Raw genomic sequence first — 18,268 nt, 5'->3', positions numbered from 1 at the left:
ACTTGAGAGAGAGAGAGCGAGCAGAGATCAAGTGACGAGTGAGAGAGGCAGAGATCTGCTCTGCCTTATCCTGAAGAAGAAAGAAGAAGAGAAGAAAAAAAAACTCGGGTCTAGCGGGTCGACCTGCCAAACACGAAATTACCGGGTCTTAATCGGGTAGACCCGATTACGACCCGAACCCGATAAGCCCAAACCCAATACCTATTTTTTCGTGTCATGTCCGTGTCGGGTTCGCGTGTCGTGTCAAAATTGTCGGCCCTACGTATCTGTATTATGGGATGACTCTTCCTTTTATAGAGGTTGTGATAAGTGAATGAACTCTAGTGGGACTTTCACTTGACTCCCTTGATTCGTGGGAGTGGTTTGAAATCGATATTATCCTTTGGGATAATATGGGAGGTTTAAATAGATAGGATATTATGTATTTAGACTCATTTTGAGAGATATTCAATTGCTTACTCTCTGATTTGGGTTGTAACTCCCAGATCGGGTTGTTTGGAGAGTGATCATACCCCCTTGATTATAAGGGTACGTGATTTTGCATGCAACCATTTCGATATGGTGCATAACTACACGCTTGAGTGCGGTCAAATACGATGGAGTGATTGTGTTAGGATTTCTTGAGCTTTGGGCTTTAATGCCTTGATGTCCTGGCAAGCCATGGCCCATGGGCCTCTTATTCGAAGTGGGCCTTTGAGTTTGGGCCTTAGGGATATATTTCGTATCAACAATTTTTTTTTTCGTTTTCGTAAACAGGATTTGATTCTATATCTTCTACCGGAGAACAAGACAAATATCTCAGCAAATTAAGATGCATTAATACATATATAATCCCTTATTGGGTTTTCAGTTTTCACTTTGGATAGAAGGAAATTTTCTTCTACGTACCCTAGACCAGAACAATAAATAAATTATAAGTTCGTGTGGACCATGCACTATATAGAATGGGATGCATGAATAAAGTACGGGTGGTCCATGTACTAAGTAAGGAAATTTGATTTTACACATACATGAACGGGTTAGCTGTAATACAAAACTTACAATAATTTAAAAATTGGACCACATATATACAGCATACCAATTTTATTTCAAATAGTTTTTTCTCATAAATATTGGCATCGATCGTCCCTGCCAAAGGGTAATTGGTGGTGTTCAATTAATCTTGGTCACAACCTACGTACGTAGCACGGCACCAAGACAAGACTGTGCGTGATGCAAAAAATTGATTGATCGATTCCTCTGCTCGTGGTTACGTGTGCTGTTTTTAGATTATGTTAATGTTATCTAATCAGTTGGTAGTTAACAATGCATGAGGTGATGTAACGATGTTCTTCATTCTTAATCGGTAGAGATGAGACTTGTCTAGACATTATTGAGACTTCATTGTCACAATTTTCTTGTTGTTTTCCTTACTTTTATTCCCCAACTCGTCATGTGTTGCGTCAGTACGACTCGGTCTCAACACCGTCCGAACGAACTCAAGTTGCAACTGAAGCTATTGACTATGACTCAGTTGCAATGCTGTCCAAACGCGGGTTGCAACCGAATAGTACTAATTGAGCCACTGAGAGACCTCCCAAGAGGCTCTCGATCGGTTGCAACCCGTTCGGACGAGGGTACATTTGAGTCCCACTGAGAGACTTCCCAAGAGGCTCGGACTCGGCCTACACTGGACAAATTTGCAATAGAGTTCGAGTGCTCACAAGTGTGATTAGGCATTTACAGTTTTCATAATTAGTTTATCTTTACATTAGGCAAAAGCCTTTGAGGCATGATATTATTCATCTCACTTTTTTATTTTCTCAATCTTCTTACTTTTATATCACATCAATCATTTTTTTTTTAATTATTCAAATAAAAAAAATTACTACAAACAATTTTTTTTCACATTTTCACACCAAATATTCATACTTTTTCACTTTTCAAATTTTTTTTTTTTTTTTTTTTTTTTCTTCTTCACATCAATCAATTTTTGATATAGTTCTAAACCACAAAAACCTTAAGAAACGGAGCCCAAGAGAGAAGAGAAAATGAAAGAATTAATAATTGAGAATGTTTTCAAACACATAATTAAAAGCGACCCACTTTGCGATCGTGGTGCACACAATAATTACATCAACGATGTAATTAACCGCGATTCGCTTTGGATGAATTTGAGTGGTCCCAAATGCACAATCGAACCCCCTTTACAACAATTATTCACAACAATGAACTTCGCTAGATTTCAGTGGTGTTATCAACTGTTGAACTATAAATAAAGACAAGCCATTTCACAGTCATAATTTAATGTTGTTGTACATCATTTAAATCTTTTGAAAAAACGTGGTGTCAACATATTTATTAGGTGCATGACACGCCCACGTCCTTAGATTCAACATAAAATTCCTCATCTCCTCCTCGATCCACTTTGAAAATTGAAATGAAGTTCCTCTCGATCGGATTCTCTCAATCAATAATTAAAGAAAGAATTGGTCTATCCACTAAAGCCACAAGATGCAGGAACAGGATAGTAAAAGCAAAGCAAAGCCTAACCACCGTAATTCATTTCTCTAACGTACTCAATAAAAGCGCAACGGTACCTTCAACCACCATCATCTATTTCCCTGCCTCTTTCATACTATACAGGACGGAAAGGAAGATGAAGAGGAAGAAGACGAAGAGCAGCAGCTATACAATGCATGCAAATAAACAGATGGTGTTAATTCTCTGGCAATGCCATTAATGCATGATTTGCTCACTCTCAAGCCTTTTGCTCATCCTGTCTTCTCCAGAAATTATTAAAATTAAATTATTAACAAGACAGGTACAGCCGGGAGTTGGGACTACTGTGCTTTTTCTTTCCTTCTTCCCCTTATAATAATAATATATACACTTAATTCCGACAAGTTATAAAACTCCCGGAGGCAAATTTCTTCCACAAATTAATGGCTTTCTGCAATTCACAACGTTCCATCTAAATGAAGTACTCTTTAGTAGTAATCTTTACTATGCCGGCTTAATATTGTTGGGGTGGCACTGAATCAATGGTTCCGTTCCTAAACTATTTCGGTGCCAGTGCACGGCCGTACCAACAGCAGCTTTAGGATTGAGATTCCATCATATTTTCTAAAATATGAGATTCTCATGTTCTAAAATTTAAACCCTTCATTTCATTTTAAAGTTTAAACAAATGCAAAAGTTTATGTATTACCGAGGTAATTAATTTTAGTTTTTAATATGTCAAATCAACTTGTCTCGATAACACAAACTTATGCATGTGTTTAAGCCGTTAGATGAAATGAATGACTTAGGTTTTAAAATATGAGAATCTCATATTTTAAAATTAATTATCTCGATAACACAAACTTACACATTTGTTTAAACCCTTAGATGAAATGAATGGCTCAAATTTTAAAACATGAAAATCTCATATTTTATAAAATATGAGGGGATCCAAATCCACAGCTTTGTCTTCTAAAAAAGTGGTATCGTAAGTTGGTAGCCACAATCATCAACCAGTCTAGTCTACCGATCCCATCCCATTGCTAATTATTTTTCTTCTTCTAATTAATCCCATTGCTAATTAAATTGTCTAATCTTGCTGGACAAGGTCTTTCGATCTACAGCAATTATCCTAGCAATTGGGATAGGAGACATTGCAAATTGCTTAATAATTAGAGGGAATAGGACCATCTCTATTTCAAGTGAAATGAAAATGAGTTATTTTATAGTTTAGATTTAATGTTGTTGTATCTAATGGTATAGATGATGCCACATGATAAATATGTTGTCACATTATTCAAAACATTTAGATAATGCGACATCATTTACACTATTATGGGTCTGTTTGGGTGTGCTTTTTAAATAGCTTGACTCAAAAATTCCGCTTGAAGAAAAAAAAAATGCTAATTTAGTAAAAAAAATTGGGGTAAAGTCCACATACCCCCCTCAAACTACCACCCAATTGACAATATCCCCCCAAACTTTCAATTACGACAATGTACCCTCCAAACTACCAAAATATTGTCAATGTCCCCCTCATTGACGAAACTACCTTTAGTAAATTTTTTTTTTAAAAAAAACTAAAATTTCTGAAAAACCTAAAATAAAATAAAAAATCTTTTTATTAGAAAAAAAATTAAAAAATTTCGATTTTTTATTTTTTATTTTTTTTTATAAAAATTGAAAATTTTTCGTTTGTTTTTTTGTTTGTTTGTTTGTTTGTTTTTTTTTTTAAATGTTTTCTTTTATAATTTTTAAATAAAAATTTCCGTTTTAAAAAAAAATTTAAATATTTTTGTTTCAAAAAATAAAATTTTCGTTTTTTAAAACATATTTAAAAAAAATCTAAAAAAATAAAAAATGATTTTTTTTAATAAAATTTTCGTTTTAATTTTTTTTTTTGAATTTTGGGGGTATTTTTGTCATATTGATAAATATATAGGGGCATTTTAATCTTTTTGCTAGCTTTGGGGGGAACATTGTCAATTGGGTGGTAGTTTGAGGAGGGTATGTGGGCTTTACCAAAAAAATTGAAAGCATTTTTAAGGGTCAAAAAAACCTAAAAATTACCAAAATGCTCTTTTGGCAAAAAAGCTTTATTTAAGCTTTTCTCAAAAATCACTTTTTGACTTAAAAGCTCTATTTCTCAAACGCAATCTCAAACATACTCTAAATACAACAACATTAAATCAAGACCATTGAGTGTCTACTCTCAATTTCAAGTGAAATGGAGAGGATTCTTATCTAATTAGAGGGGGATCATAAATGTACTTTTCCTTAAATTTATTAAATAAAATTGGCACTTCAAAAAAAGCTGAATCTCATATTTCATTTTTGGGTAAGGTAAATATTTTTTATAAAAATAAGAAAACATCACAACATAATCAACCTTAGTACAACTTAGTCAAAAACTTTGAAATTGTTGTGTAGTTGGAATTCTTTATGAAATTAGGCAGAACCACCCAAATTTCCCCCCATATTTTGAAAATCTCCTCTAAATTTTAGGTTATGAGATAGATCCACTAAAATTAATTATTTACTACCCAAAAAGTTTTATTTTTTATTTTTTTTATTTTGCCACCACTTAAAATTCTAACTAGCTAGTTTCGTCCACGTCATCTAGAGTTAGAGTTAGGGTTAATATCTTACATGGTTTCCAGCCATCTCCTTCAACATGTGGCAGTAGACTGTTAGGGCCGGCTTCTTAGAGGATGTCTTTAATTGTGGTAGCTATAGGGGGGGCTTTTTTTTTTTTTTTTTTTTTTTTTTTTTTTTTTTCAATACGTACACCGTAATATTAAATCATAATTTATTTCAAAAATTTAAAAATAAATTAATACGTTATGACTCATGCTCAAGAGGTAGCTTAATTGATTGAGAACCACGAAGCAGTAATCACTAGTTGAAATCTTCATTCCACATTTTGAGTGAACATGTAGTACAAAAAAAAAAAAAAAAAAAAAAAAGGAAAGAATAGGTCACGACTCACGTATAAGTCATAAGGAAACAAACATGTACTATAGACTATAGTCGTCACCTACCATATTTGTTTTTGCCTTGATTTCTGGTTATATTACAGCGGCAGCCTGATACACATAACCAAGCTTCAAGGACGACAATGTTTCTCAGTCCACTGGCTTAGATTGAAAAAATGAAGGGAGTTGAGATAGAATTAATGCAATTCATTTTGTGTCTGCTAATGTTATTCAATTGGTAGCCTCTATATATGACCTCACTGATCTGTACGCCCGCCATAGATGCTCTAGCTCAAACCAGTACTCAGCTACCGGCATAAGTACTAGCCAGTGATCAGAAGCAATGAACACCACAAAACTCCAGGAGTCCTCTCTGGGAAGTTTTTGCTTTATATTCAATGAACGCATGACCAAGATTCAAGGACGACAATGTTTCTCATCCCACTGGCTGCATGCCGCGCTTAGATTGAAAAAAATGAAGGGAGTTAAGATAGAATTAATGCAATTCATTTTGTGTCTGCTAATGTTATTCAATTGGTAGCCTCTATATATGACCTCACTTATCATAGATGCTAGCTCTAGCTCAAACCAGTACTCCTCTACCGGCATAAGTACTAGCCAGTGATCAGAAGCAATGAACACCACAAAACTCCAGGGTCCTCTCTGGGAAGTTTTTGCTTTATATTCATTGGTTTCAACAACCCACATACAGTTTCACCGGATGAAGTTTCCCTTTCGTACAACGTAAAAAAAAAAAAAAAAGTGAGGTTGTAATAGTTTATAATGCTCCCCAGTAGTTATGATTGCTGTTGCCTGCCTCTAATTCCCATGTCACTAGGGATTTCATCCTAAATGTGCTGAAACATAATTTACTGCATCTGACATGAAGTGGGCACGGAATGCTTCAACATAGCTCATACATACGAGTAATTTTAGAAATTACTCCTATTACTTAAAAAATGATGTGACTTTTTAAATTACTATTTGATCAAAATTCAATAATGGTTAATCATAAACTTAATTAATATATATATATATACCATCCTCTCTCGGGGCAACCAATATATATATAAGAGAAATATTACACATACTCCCACTCCAACACTCTCACTCTCACATGTTATAATGATCACCCTTGGATTAGTACTATAGTATTATTGGATTTTTGGATCCAATGCATGCCTTTGTAGCTTGAATTGCAATCTGTATAGAAACTCTTTAGCTAGGGTTAGAGTTCAGCTTGAATTGCAGCATGAATTTTAAGCATGCAGGCCGCATGCAGTAAACCAATTTACCCTTAAAGTTGAGATGTCAATTAATAGTAATATGATAATTGCAGAGAAAAAGAGCTTATTTATTCTAAAATTAAGCTATTAAAATGGGAAAGACAATCCATTTTTTATGTTAACGAAGTCACATTTGAAAGGATTAGACATTACAAAATAACCAGTACTCCTACAAGAAAACTATTATTAATCTAGCTAACCCCAACAGAAAATCAGCAAAAGCTGAATGGGGGGGACTTCTTCCATCTAATAAGTTCTGGTTTTACTTTCACCTCTGTTAGGTTAAGTCAATACCCGAACCTATTACCCTTGCAGGGTGGTGGTTTGCTGATCTTTTTGCTTCTCTGCCCCAGACAAACACCACGAGGCAAGGATATATATTGTAAGGTGCGTTCTTGACTTCTTCCCCTGTTTCCCTGGCTTTAGACTACAAATTAAATCACCTTCCTAATTTCGTTTCTTCTGATCTTCCCTACTTTTTTCCTGCCTGCATCATAAAGAGGAGCAGAAAGTTAGGTCCTTTCCTACTGTAGTCATTAGATACAAGATGAAATATAGTTGAGGATTCATATATATATATATATATAGTCATTACTCTTCTATTATTGTACTTGCAGCTTTATGCTTTCAAGTATTCTAAGATCAGGGCAAAAAGGGGAAGAAAAAAAAAAAAAAATTAATCCAGTAGACATCTAGCTAACCCAATGGTCAATTGCATGAACCCATTAGCCCCTGGTACGTAAATTGAAGACAAAGTTTGAAGATTTTGCTCACCAAATACAGAGTTAGGGCTTGTAAATCATGCAGTCTCACACATCACAGCTGCCTTGATCCTTTCAACTGTGCATTTTATTAGACTGTTCACTGTTGCAACAGATCCGAGAGAAAGTTTTGCAGTCGGAATTGAATCTACTAAGATCTGGAATGCAACTGTCAATAGAGAGCCACCAGACCCAACCTCTAGAATGCCTCCACCATTAAGGCCAGGCCCATCAGGAAGAATAGCAAAACCTGATGGTAGAAGGGCAACATAATCTGGATCCCCGCCGCTTAAGACAACATTCATGGCAACGATATCAACCGGAGCATAGATTACGTATGAGCCGGTAGAATCACTGCAACTCTCTTGTAGTATCAGCATATTGCTCTGGCTCGAATTAGCACTCTACAATTTGTTTTCAGATAAATATATATACAACATTAGTTTTTATTAATGATACCACAGTTTTTATTAGAAATGTCTGAAAACTTACATTTACTCGCAATAAAGAGACACAGTTGCCTGGATCACGACCATTAGCTATGTGTGCCATTTCTTGAACTAGGCCACCATTAGAAAGGATATCCCACTGCAAACAATATTAAATTTTAAGTAAATCGTTAAATCATCACTTATCTCACGAAGGAAGCCAATATTGAAACTCAAGACTTCTGATGTAAAAAACTAACGAATTTAATCGTTTAATTTGATTAATTGATATACATACGTACCTCGCTTCGCGAGTTCTCGTCCCGAAGGAAATCAAAAACTCTCTTTGTTGGAACTGGAATCCAGAAGGAAGTTGCAGCGCTGAGCACAATACCAGGAGGCCTGCCTGGATCATCCATACTCTTTCTGGTCATCACCCTTACATCATCCGAACCTGTTGCTGATAGTGTCGTCCATGCATGAGCAGTCGAAGCACCCACACCAGTACAAAAGCTCATCACCATTCTTTCTGCCAGCTTCAGCATGCTCTTCCTCCCTTCTGTGCTTGTTATTACTGAAAATAACAATTGAATTAGAAAGGCCAGCGGAATAATAAAAAAAACACACAAGATTAAGGTACTTCGGCATAAACATTAGCAATGTGGGACAAGCCCACATATTCTCTAACAAAAACATCATTTGGGTCAACGAATTTTCTTAAAAAAAAAAAAAAAAAAAAATTGCAAATTTTGTACCACATAGATCTCCTGCTGGAATATTATTGGCCATTGAACTTGCAAGACGTTCACATTGTCGATCCAACGTAGCCACCCAACGCTTTGCTCCAAAAGCAAGACCAGAATTAACAACTGGTCTGTATATATTGTGGACAGCTCTGTCATCCACTTCTACATGTTCGACCCATACAACCTGAAGAATCGTCATGAAATTAAGGATCGATGGCAGAATTAATTAGATTAATTAATCGACTGATTAGTAGTGTAACTTACTTTTGAGTAACCATTTGGCAATTCTTGGATCAAACAACCAGATGGCCTTCGTCGACTACTTGAAAGTGGGGTTGGTGAGCGTAAATTGTCCAAGGAAACATCAACAACCGCCCAAGTTCCATCGGCATGCTGTTTACAGTACCTCACAAAGTAATTCTCACGAGATGGAACAAGCGGTGAAGGGACTTGGAACTCAGCTGTCATCTGTATATATGATAACAAAGTTAGCAATTAACATATAATTAGGCACAAAGAAATTAAGCTGATTAGATTATATATATACCACTTGCAAGGCTCCGTTATAGTTCCCTGCCACTCCGGTTGATAGGACCTCTAAAGTCATTGCTCTTGAAACGATACCGCAGAACACAGTTGACCATCGTTTCTGAAAAAAACAATATCAGTTTAATTAATAAATCTTTCAAATATATTCATAATAAGGCAAAGTAATTTCCCAGACAGAAGTCCGATTTTAAACTAAATTTCGATTTTAAAGTTAAAACTGTAATTTTATCAAATAATTAATTGGGTTTATAAAAAATGTATTTTTTTTGGATCGCAAACTCAAACGGATCCTAATCAAATCAAATCATAGGAGAAGTACCTACCACGTCCATGAGAATCTCAACAAGGTTAATATGATTCATGATAACTACCACAGATTCTCTTGAGGCTTCTGATTTTAATCCCAAGGGTTTGGGGCCTATTCCCCTAGGGAAAGTCCTCAAGTATTCTTCTTCGTTGAGGATTTCAGTTGAGTTGTCATTGGAAACCCACAAGGGGTCTCCAGCCTGAGCCATTCTTATTAGTTCTTCCATTGCTGCAACAGCAAGCTCAACAATCATTGGCTTATCAGCCTCAGTGGGGCCTGAAAATGACCTGAAAAGATCATTCCCTCCTGCATACATCTCCCCTACGAACCCCGTTTGCGCCCCAAAATTCCCAACCCCAAGACCAAGCGAACGGGAAGGTACAAGAGGGGAAAGGTGAGAATACGATGACAATGGCTTCCCAACATACTTAGCCGCAATTCCAGATATCCTATCAATCTGCAACTAAAAAAAAATTAACGGTCACTAAAAATGCAACAACCCCACAAGGCTGCTGAAGGCATAATCCTTATTCCGTAATTACCTCTTCTCTTAGACGAGCATTCTCGATCCTCAAATGCTGCTCGTCAAATGACATCTCACCAAGTGCTGCTGGGCCTCCGCAGTTGGGGCACGTGGCATTGCTCAGGGCTTCCTTGTACCTGTTGTTCTCCAAACGGAGTTTTTCGTTGTCTGCCTTCAAAACTGCATTCTCGTGGCGTTCATGTTGGGCCTGCCATCGAGGAAATCGTGTGAAATCGTAGCCTTTATTTATTTATTTTTAATTTGTAACAGGAGTATTAAGACTTCGTTCCTATTAATAGGTTATTTGAAAAATATAAAATTTTGAATAAAGGTGAAATTTTTTGGGAGATACTGTGCGAAAGGAAAAGTTATACAGTCTTTACGAGACATCAAGACCAAATAATATGCTACGTACCTTCATTTGGGTACGCTTATTTTGGAACCAAAATTTGACTTGAAGAGGCTCCAACCCTAGCTCACGGCTCAGTTCTTTCCTTTGCTTGTCATCTGGGTGAGGGCACTCCTTGAAGAAGCTGAGAAATTTTTTTTTTTTTTAAAAAAAAAATCACTAAAAAACCATGTGAATCATATCTCTCTTTCTGTAATAGTTATGAGAATGCTTACTTTTCCATTTCCTGAATCTGGCGCTGTGTATGGCGGTGGTAACGCTTCCTTTTGGCACGTTGGTTGGGGTCTTGGTCTTCGCCTGAGGGAGCTTCCATGGTTTCGGTCTCGTAATCATCTTCTCTAATCTTTCCCAATTCATTTTCGGGTGATTTGGGTGTCATATCCAGCACATGATGCTGGGTGTCGAACAGGTTTGACTGAAACATTTCTGCACCTCTCTATGGTTTCAATGGATATATGTATATATATGATTTTTAATCTGCCAAGGAAAGAGAAGCTTTAATTAATTTATTAATGTGAACGCATTTGAGACCTTTGTGTGTAGCACAGACACCCAAATTTAAAGTACAGTGGAAAATGGAAATATTAAACCACCCATCCCTAATCCCAACAACAAAAAAAAGAAAGAAAAGAAAAAAGAAAAAGAAACCTAGTAGAGGAAGTGGGAGAAAGAAGAGAACCTAACAACTATGATAAAAAAGAAATGGTGAAATAAACCGAAAGGAACAAATATATACGTGCGGCTTAAAACTTCATTAGTGGTGGGAAATAAACCTAACCTGATTGCTGCTTAGCCAGAAAGATGAGTGGAGATGATGAGCAGCTTATATGTTCCCTTCAACTCACTCACCGGAAGTATTTTCCGGGCTTGCATCATATGTATTGAGAGTAGAGGCAAGTGGGTTTGGTATTAATAGATTCTCTAGACTCTGGCACAGTCTGAGCAAAAGCTAATAGGAATAGTACATGTTTCAAAAGGGCGATGACTACAGTTTTGGGCTTCAAAAAGTCTTCAGCCTTTGGGCTCTTACGTGCCAAAAGACTAGATTTTGACACAAAAAAAGTAGCAGGAAAAGAGTTGACCCTTTTGAAAGGCCTTTGACAATGCAAATTTCAACACTTAAAAAACACAAAGATTACATAACGCTTACTATGATCTCGTTGAACCAAGCCGCGCCCCTCTCTCTCTCTCTCTTGCTAAAATAAAGGAAATACGGAAATTTGAAAATAGAGGTTAAAACAGATATTTATGTTATGGCTGTTTTGAGCTCGAAACGCAAAAGCCCTTTTGAAGTTGTAAGGAAAGAAGGAGGAGAGAAGGATCAGATCTGTTTTTGACACTATTGGGTCACCGGAAAGCTAGGTTTTGGGGGCTGAAGGAGTGGGGTTTTTCAATTTTTTTTGGGGTGTGATGATTGGTACTTGTACTGTAATAAAAAGGGGTTTAAGAAGAACGCAGCGATGCAGATGAGAGAGAAAAAGGGTCACGGAGAGAAAGAAACGGTCGAGGAAAAAGAGGAGATAAAATCAAGAGAGGGTGAGAGAAGGGGAAGAAGCAAAGGAAACAGGTGGAGAGGATGTGGCAGCGAGGAGTTATTGCAGAGCGTATTGATAGGATGTAATAGCATTTATGGTAGGAAGGAGGTGTAATTGCGAGAGAAACACAGAGAGAGAGAGAGAGAGAGAGAGAGAGAGAGAGAGAGAGAGAGAAGGGTATCATGGTGAAACTACGGCTTCCTAACTCCCCGAACTTTCAACAATTTTCACGGCCTCAAAAACTCGGTCATTTTTTCCCATATGTTGCACCAAAGAGAAAAAAAGTAAAACCTAGTTTTGGTCTTTTATTTTATTAAATTTTTAATTCGAATGTCCATTAAAATAAATAATTAAGGTCTTTTCTTCTTCTGCTTCTTCTTCTTAGTTTGGACTCTCCGAGAAATCAATCTTCTTAATATGTATTTTTACTATATTATTAGTCACTTTCATAAATCATAAAACCCTAAATTTTACTTGCTGACCTCCACCATTTGATCGCTGCACAAAGGCAGATATATCGGTTTACATGTATTGTCCGATTGGTGAAGGGTATCGTTCTATCGGGGATTACATATAAATCATATTTTAAGTTTTTTCTCCAACCAAGCTCAAGATTCTTATTAGAGGTGATTTTTAAAATTACTATTTGATCAAAATTCAATAATGATCAATCACAAGATGTCTAATAGTGATTTTAGAAGCCACATCATTTTTAGAGTGACACAAGAGACGAGAGATACAAGAGTGACATCTAACATTACTCAGTGACCATTTGGTCGTCTAGCACCATCAAGAGAGAGAGAGAGAGAGGGAGAGGGAAAAGTGGGTCTTTTCTAGAAGGTTTTGGGGTTGTGTATGCATGCTTGCACGTGATCAAACGGCATTATCAAATGGGGACAGAGTTTTCTTTCAAACTGGGTTGGAGAAACTTCCTCAAACTTAGTTTATAAAATTGACATGTGTCATTTGAATATATGAGATGCACATGTTTTTTTAATAATAAGGACAAAGTTAGAATAAATAATATTAAAAACTTATATACATCTCACATGTTATTAAAAAAAGAGACACATGTCAATTTTATAGACTAGGTTGAAGGAAGTTTTTCCAACCCAGTTTAGAGAAAAATTATGTCCTTCAAACGGTGCCTAGCGATCAAATGGCACACATGCACCATTCTATCAGTACCCTGCTGGCCCAACCTGAAACCCTTTGTGCTGATTCTTCTTTCCTTGTAGTAGGCATTATTAGAGGTGTTCTCAATCTTGAATTCCGCAGAGCAGATTTTAGTTACATACAAACTTATATATATTTGGATGAATGAATTTAATTATCAACCAACAAAAAATTCTGCAAACTCTTCTTTATTGTACTGGCAAAGGACGACATTTGGGTAGGAATTAAAAAGGTCAATTAAATAAATAACACTATATTATATAACCCAAGAGCTAGCTGGCAAGAGAAACAATGAATACAGAAAATAGGGTAAAGTCTATTTAACCCTCTCAAACTACCACTCAAATGACAATCTACCCCAAAAACTATCAATTACGATAATTTACTTCCCAAACTACAAAAACAATGATAATGTACCCTCCAATGCTAGCAAAATGATGAAATTATCCCTATAGAATTTTCAATAAGACAAAAATACTCTTAAAATTTTGAAATTTTTTTTTTTTTAGTATTTTTGTTTTTATTTTAGTAAGGGTAATTTCGTCTTTTTGTTAAAATTGGAGGTACATTGTCATTGTTTTGGTAGTTTGAGGGGTAAATTATCGCAATTGATAGTTTGAGGGATAGATTGTCATTAGTGTGATAGTTTGAAGGGGTTAAGTGAAATTTATCCTAAAAAATATAAAACATAATTTAATGAAAAAATAGCCGTCTTGCATTCTTCTCAACGTTTTGCAGTGAATAACATTAGCTGAAACAGCTAGATTGTCCTTCTATATATATATCCTCAATCATAGTCTCGATCGAAATCAATGGGTGATGTTTATGGCCGCCTTGATTAATGCACCTTTTGTATCGTCTTCCACCACCAAATGTCTTAACCCAATTCTTTTCATCCCAAACAATAATACCAACAAGCATATATATATAGTCGATCTCCTTTATCTCTAGGAGTATAATGCTAAATGATCTGATCATAAGTACTTCACTTCTCCTTCAACTACCTAAATTGTATTTTGAGTACTCATTCATCAGAGTCCATTTGGGTTTGCGATTTTAAAAAATGCGATTAAAAATAGTGACTTTAAAACGTAATTTTTTTTTTTTTTTTGGAGGATTAAAACGTAATTTTTAAGAACATAGTTAAAGCGATTAGCAAAATCGCAGTTTAGTCTTTAAAATTATAGTTTAGCTTTTAAAATTATGTGTTTTCAAATCCAATGCCAAACAATCAATTTTTTGTGATTTGGCTTAAAATCGCATATTTTGTCTATAAAATCGCAATATCAAACGCACTTGTATACTCATTCTACTGGTGTTCATTAGTTTTCATGAATGCAATTTTTGGGAATCAAAATATTTCTAATGGATTTTGTGTAATTCAATCACTACAAAAAAAGGATTTTTTATTGACATAGGTTTACTGACGTGTCAGGCTGTCTGACACGTCAGTAAACCCTCCTGACGGGGCAATCCTGACGTGTTTCAGTCGTGAAGAATGTGGGTGTCAGGAATTGGGAATTTCTGACGTGCCAAATTTGACACGTCAGAAATTCCTGACGTGCCAAATATAGCACGTCAGAAATTCCTGACGTGCTAAATCCAACACGTCAGGAAAATTTTCTGACGTGTCAAATTCTGACACGTCAAAAAATTTTCTGACGTGTCAAATTTGACACGTCAGTAAATTTTTTTAATTAAAAAAAAAATCCAGAAAAAAATTAAAAAAAGAAAAATTAATTTTTTTAATAATTTAAATTTCCTGACGTGCCAAAATTGACACGTCAGGAAATTAAAAAATTAAATATAAAATTATTTTTTTTTTTCTGGATTCTTTTTTTTTTTCAATTAAAATTTTTATTAATTTAAATTATTTTGTATTTTGTAATTTATCATAGAAACGGTGCAGAGAAAATTTCTCTGCACCACTTGGTACCACTCAAGTGGTGCAGATCTGCACCACTTGAGAAACGGTGCAGATCTGCACCACTTGAGAAATTAATTTTTCTGCACTGTGGGCTTTTTTCTTTTCTCAATTTTTTCTTTCTCTCTCTTCTTATCTCCGGCCAGTCTGACTTTTCTCCATCTTCTCTTCTCTTCTCTTCTCTTCTCTTTTTTTTTTTTTTCTTCTGCTTCTCTCCTCGATCCCTTTCTTTCTCTGCTTCATTGAACTCTAGATCTTCTCCTTTTTCTTTTTTTCTTCTGCTTGGATCTCTTCTTCTTCTTCTGTGTTTTTTCCATCTGCCGTGGAGAGAGGAGATAGAGAGAGTGTAGGGAAAATGAATGAGGAGGGAAGAATAAAAAGAGGAAAAAAGTTGGAGGGAAAATAAGAAGAGAGAAAAATTTCAAAAAAAAGGGCGGACTTTTTTTATTTTTTATTTTTTCCTGACGCGTCAAAGTGGCGCGTCAGAAAATGGAGACCATTTCCTGACGTGCCTATGTGGCACGTCAGGAATATATTAATATATATATTTATATATATGTTTATATAGTATTAATTATATATATTAATACTAATATAATTAATATTTTTCTGTTTTGTATGTATATATATACATGTTTATATGTTTATAATTAATATAGCATTAATTATATTAATACTAATATAATTTATGTTTTCCTCTTTTGTATTTCATTTGAGTTCTCATGTATTTGGTTTTATTTTATGTACGTGAATAGTGCAGTTAATCTTACAAACAACAATTTCATTTTAACGTGCATGGCTCAAACCTAAATGATATATAGCGTGCATGATTTATATATATATATATATATATATATGTGTGTGTGTGTGTGTGTGTGTGTGTGTGTGTGTTTGTCAAAACTTTAATTAATATCATCTATCACCAATATTGTTACTTTAATTATTTTAATTAATGAAATACCAAATTTGGTATCTCATAATTAAATGAACGAGATCGAGAAAAATGCATGTTATATATATATATATATATATCCTTTAGTCTAATTTGAACCATGCATGCACGTTAAATAGCCATGTTATATATATATCCTTTTGCATGGTTTTGCTATATATATATATACGGTATCTCGAGTAAAACATGGCTAACAGTTGGGATTTTTTTTTTTTTTTTTTTTTTTTAGTTTTGAATGTTCAAATGGCATGGGTTACGGTATGTGTTATAAAAGAAAAGTATATATTAAAGTACTGGCCGGTGTTTGTTTTCTAAAAATTAATTTTATTGAATGTTAATTGGAATTCCTATTATCTATATATATATATATATATATATATATTATATTTACTGACGTGTCAAATTGACACGTCAAGAAATTTCTTGACGTGTCAAATAGACACGTCAAGAAATATTGACGTGTCAAAGTGACACGTCAATATTTATTGACGTGTCAAATTGACACGTCAATATTTCTTGACGTGTCAAAGTAACACGTCAAGAAATTTCTTGACGTGTCAAATAGACACGTCAAGAAATATTGACGTGTCAATTTGACACGTCAATATTTTTTGACGTGTCACTTTGACACGTCAAGAAATGTTGACGTGTTACTTTGACACGTCAATATTTCTTGACGTGTCATATACTGACACGTCAGTAAATAATCAACCAATTATTTATTAATTTTAAAATGATGTCAGATTAAATTTGGTTCCAATTTACTGACGTGCCAAAGTGACACGTCAGGAAATACTGACGTGTTGTTTTCAACACGTCAGTAAATGTTGACGTGTAACTTTTAACACGTCAGTAAATTATTTGTTGACGTGCTACTTTTAACACGTCAGCATTTACTGACGTGCCAAAAAATATTACTGTTTGACACGTGAAGAAATAGCCTTTTTTTTGTAGTGAATCAATAATTTTTTTTTTGCTTTAGACAAAATTGATTAATATGGCTTGAAAAATAACCACTTATAAACTCATATTTGAGAAAGATGAATTGCAATTATAGTCTTATGTTATTCATTCAACATAACCCGAACCAGATACATACCCTAACACAAAACGGGTACCCCTAATTGTGTGTACATTTAAGTGTGGCAGTGAGATGTGTTTTTTTTGTTTTTTTTTTTAAAAAAAATACTGTGAGCTCTGAGACATAAAATTAAAATAATATTATTATATGGTTTAAATTTTATTTTGTTGTTATTAGTACTAGAGATAGCATTAATAACTCCGTTATATCGTCAGTACGTACGTTTCAGTGCATGCATGCCTTTTTTTTTTTGGGTAGAGCTAACATAATAACAGATAGCTAGCCCTCCTACATCTATACTTTGATACCGACCAATATGCTTAAGGTAGAGTTAATAGAGATATTCTTCTTTTCATTCTCAACACCATCGATCTCCCCACCATCTCTTCCAAGTACATCTTGATTTTTTCAAAATAAAAAAATAAAAAAAATTTAAGAGGAGAGATGGTATGGAGAATGCATAGAAGCATTCCTCGAGTTAATATATATAAGGGAAAATTACAGTTTACCCCTCCAAAATTGATAGCATTTTTCAATTCGAACACAAAAGTTTTAATTTTTGCAATTCATCCCCACAAAGTTTCAATTTTTTTCAATTCAACCAATATTATCCCAAAATTCTCATATTGTCCATAATTTTTATTTTTTTATTTTTATTTTTTATGAAAAAATAAATAAATTTGGGTCTGCAAAAATGGCCAAATGGCCAAAGGGGTGGCTACGGCCATCCCAAATTTTTTTTAAATTTTTTTTATAAAAAAAAAAAAAAAAAAATTAGGGGCAATATGGAAAGTTTTGGGTACAATTGGTCAAATTGCAAAAATTTGAAATTTGAGGGGGTGAATTGCAAAAATTGAAACTTTGATGTTCGAATTAAAAAATGCTATCAACTTTAGGGAGATAAACTGTAATTTTTCCTATATATAATAACATGTTACCCTGTCAAGTATCAATTTAAGTAGTGATACATAATTAAATTCTTGATACATTCAAAGTTGGATCTAAGATCAGCAAAATACCAAACCAATCCATCAAAGCTGCAGTTCTAACGTCTCTTGTCGGCTAATTAATAATGTTTGAGAAGAATAAATTATAGTTGCCAAAAATAAAAATAAAAAAATTCTTCACCCAACCC

The 18,268-nt window shown here is 34.6% G+C and overlaps 1 protein-coding gene across 3 annotated transcripts; it reads right to left on the bottom strand.

Moving 5' to 3' along the window:
- Positions 1 to 6,829: 6,829 nt before the first annotated feature.
- Positions 6,830 to 12,035, bottom strand: LOC132171744 (homeobox-leucine zipper protein PROTODERMAL FACTOR 2). 3 transcript variants are annotated; one of them, XM_059583135.2, is made up of 12 exons: positions 11,244 to 12,035; positions 10,681 to 10,942; positions 10,472 to 10,589; positions 10,076 to 10,264; positions 9,550 to 9,996; positions 9,225 to 9,326; positions 8,942 to 9,145; positions 8,687 to 8,861; positions 8,234 to 8,505; positions 7,996 to 8,091; positions 7,517 to 7,907; positions 6,830 to 7,229 (listed from the first exon to the last, which is right to left on the bottom strand). In XM_059583135.2, the coding sequence occupies exons 2-11, from the start codon at positions 10,887 to 10,889 to the stop codon at positions 7,542 to 7,544; spliced, it is 2,178 nt and encodes a 725-aa protein (XP_059439118.1). In that variant the 5' UTR covers positions 10,890 to 10,942; positions 11,244 to 12,035; the 3' UTR covers positions 6,830 to 7,229; positions 7,517 to 7,541. The 3 variants fall into 3 exon arrangements, with proteins under 3 accessions (XP_059439118.1, XP_059439119.1, XP_059439120.1); XM_059583136.2 differs by having other exon boundaries at positions 11,616 to 12,035; XM_059583137.2 differs by having other exon boundaries at positions 9,550 to 9,990; positions 11,244 to 12,034.
- Positions 12,036 to 18,268: the final 6,233 nt, after the last annotated feature.

The sequence above is a fragment of the Corylus avellana genome, chromosome 1 (genome assembly GCF_965113065.1).
Source record: "Corylus avellana chromosome 1, dhCorAvel1.hap1.2, whole genome shotgun sequence".
Classification (NCBI taxonomy): domain Eukaryota; kingdom Viridiplantae; phylum Streptophyta; class Magnoliopsida; order Fagales; family Betulaceae; genus Corylus; species Corylus avellana.
Note: the sequence above shows the minus strand (reverse complement) of the source record. Positions and strands in the feature narration are given on the sequence as shown.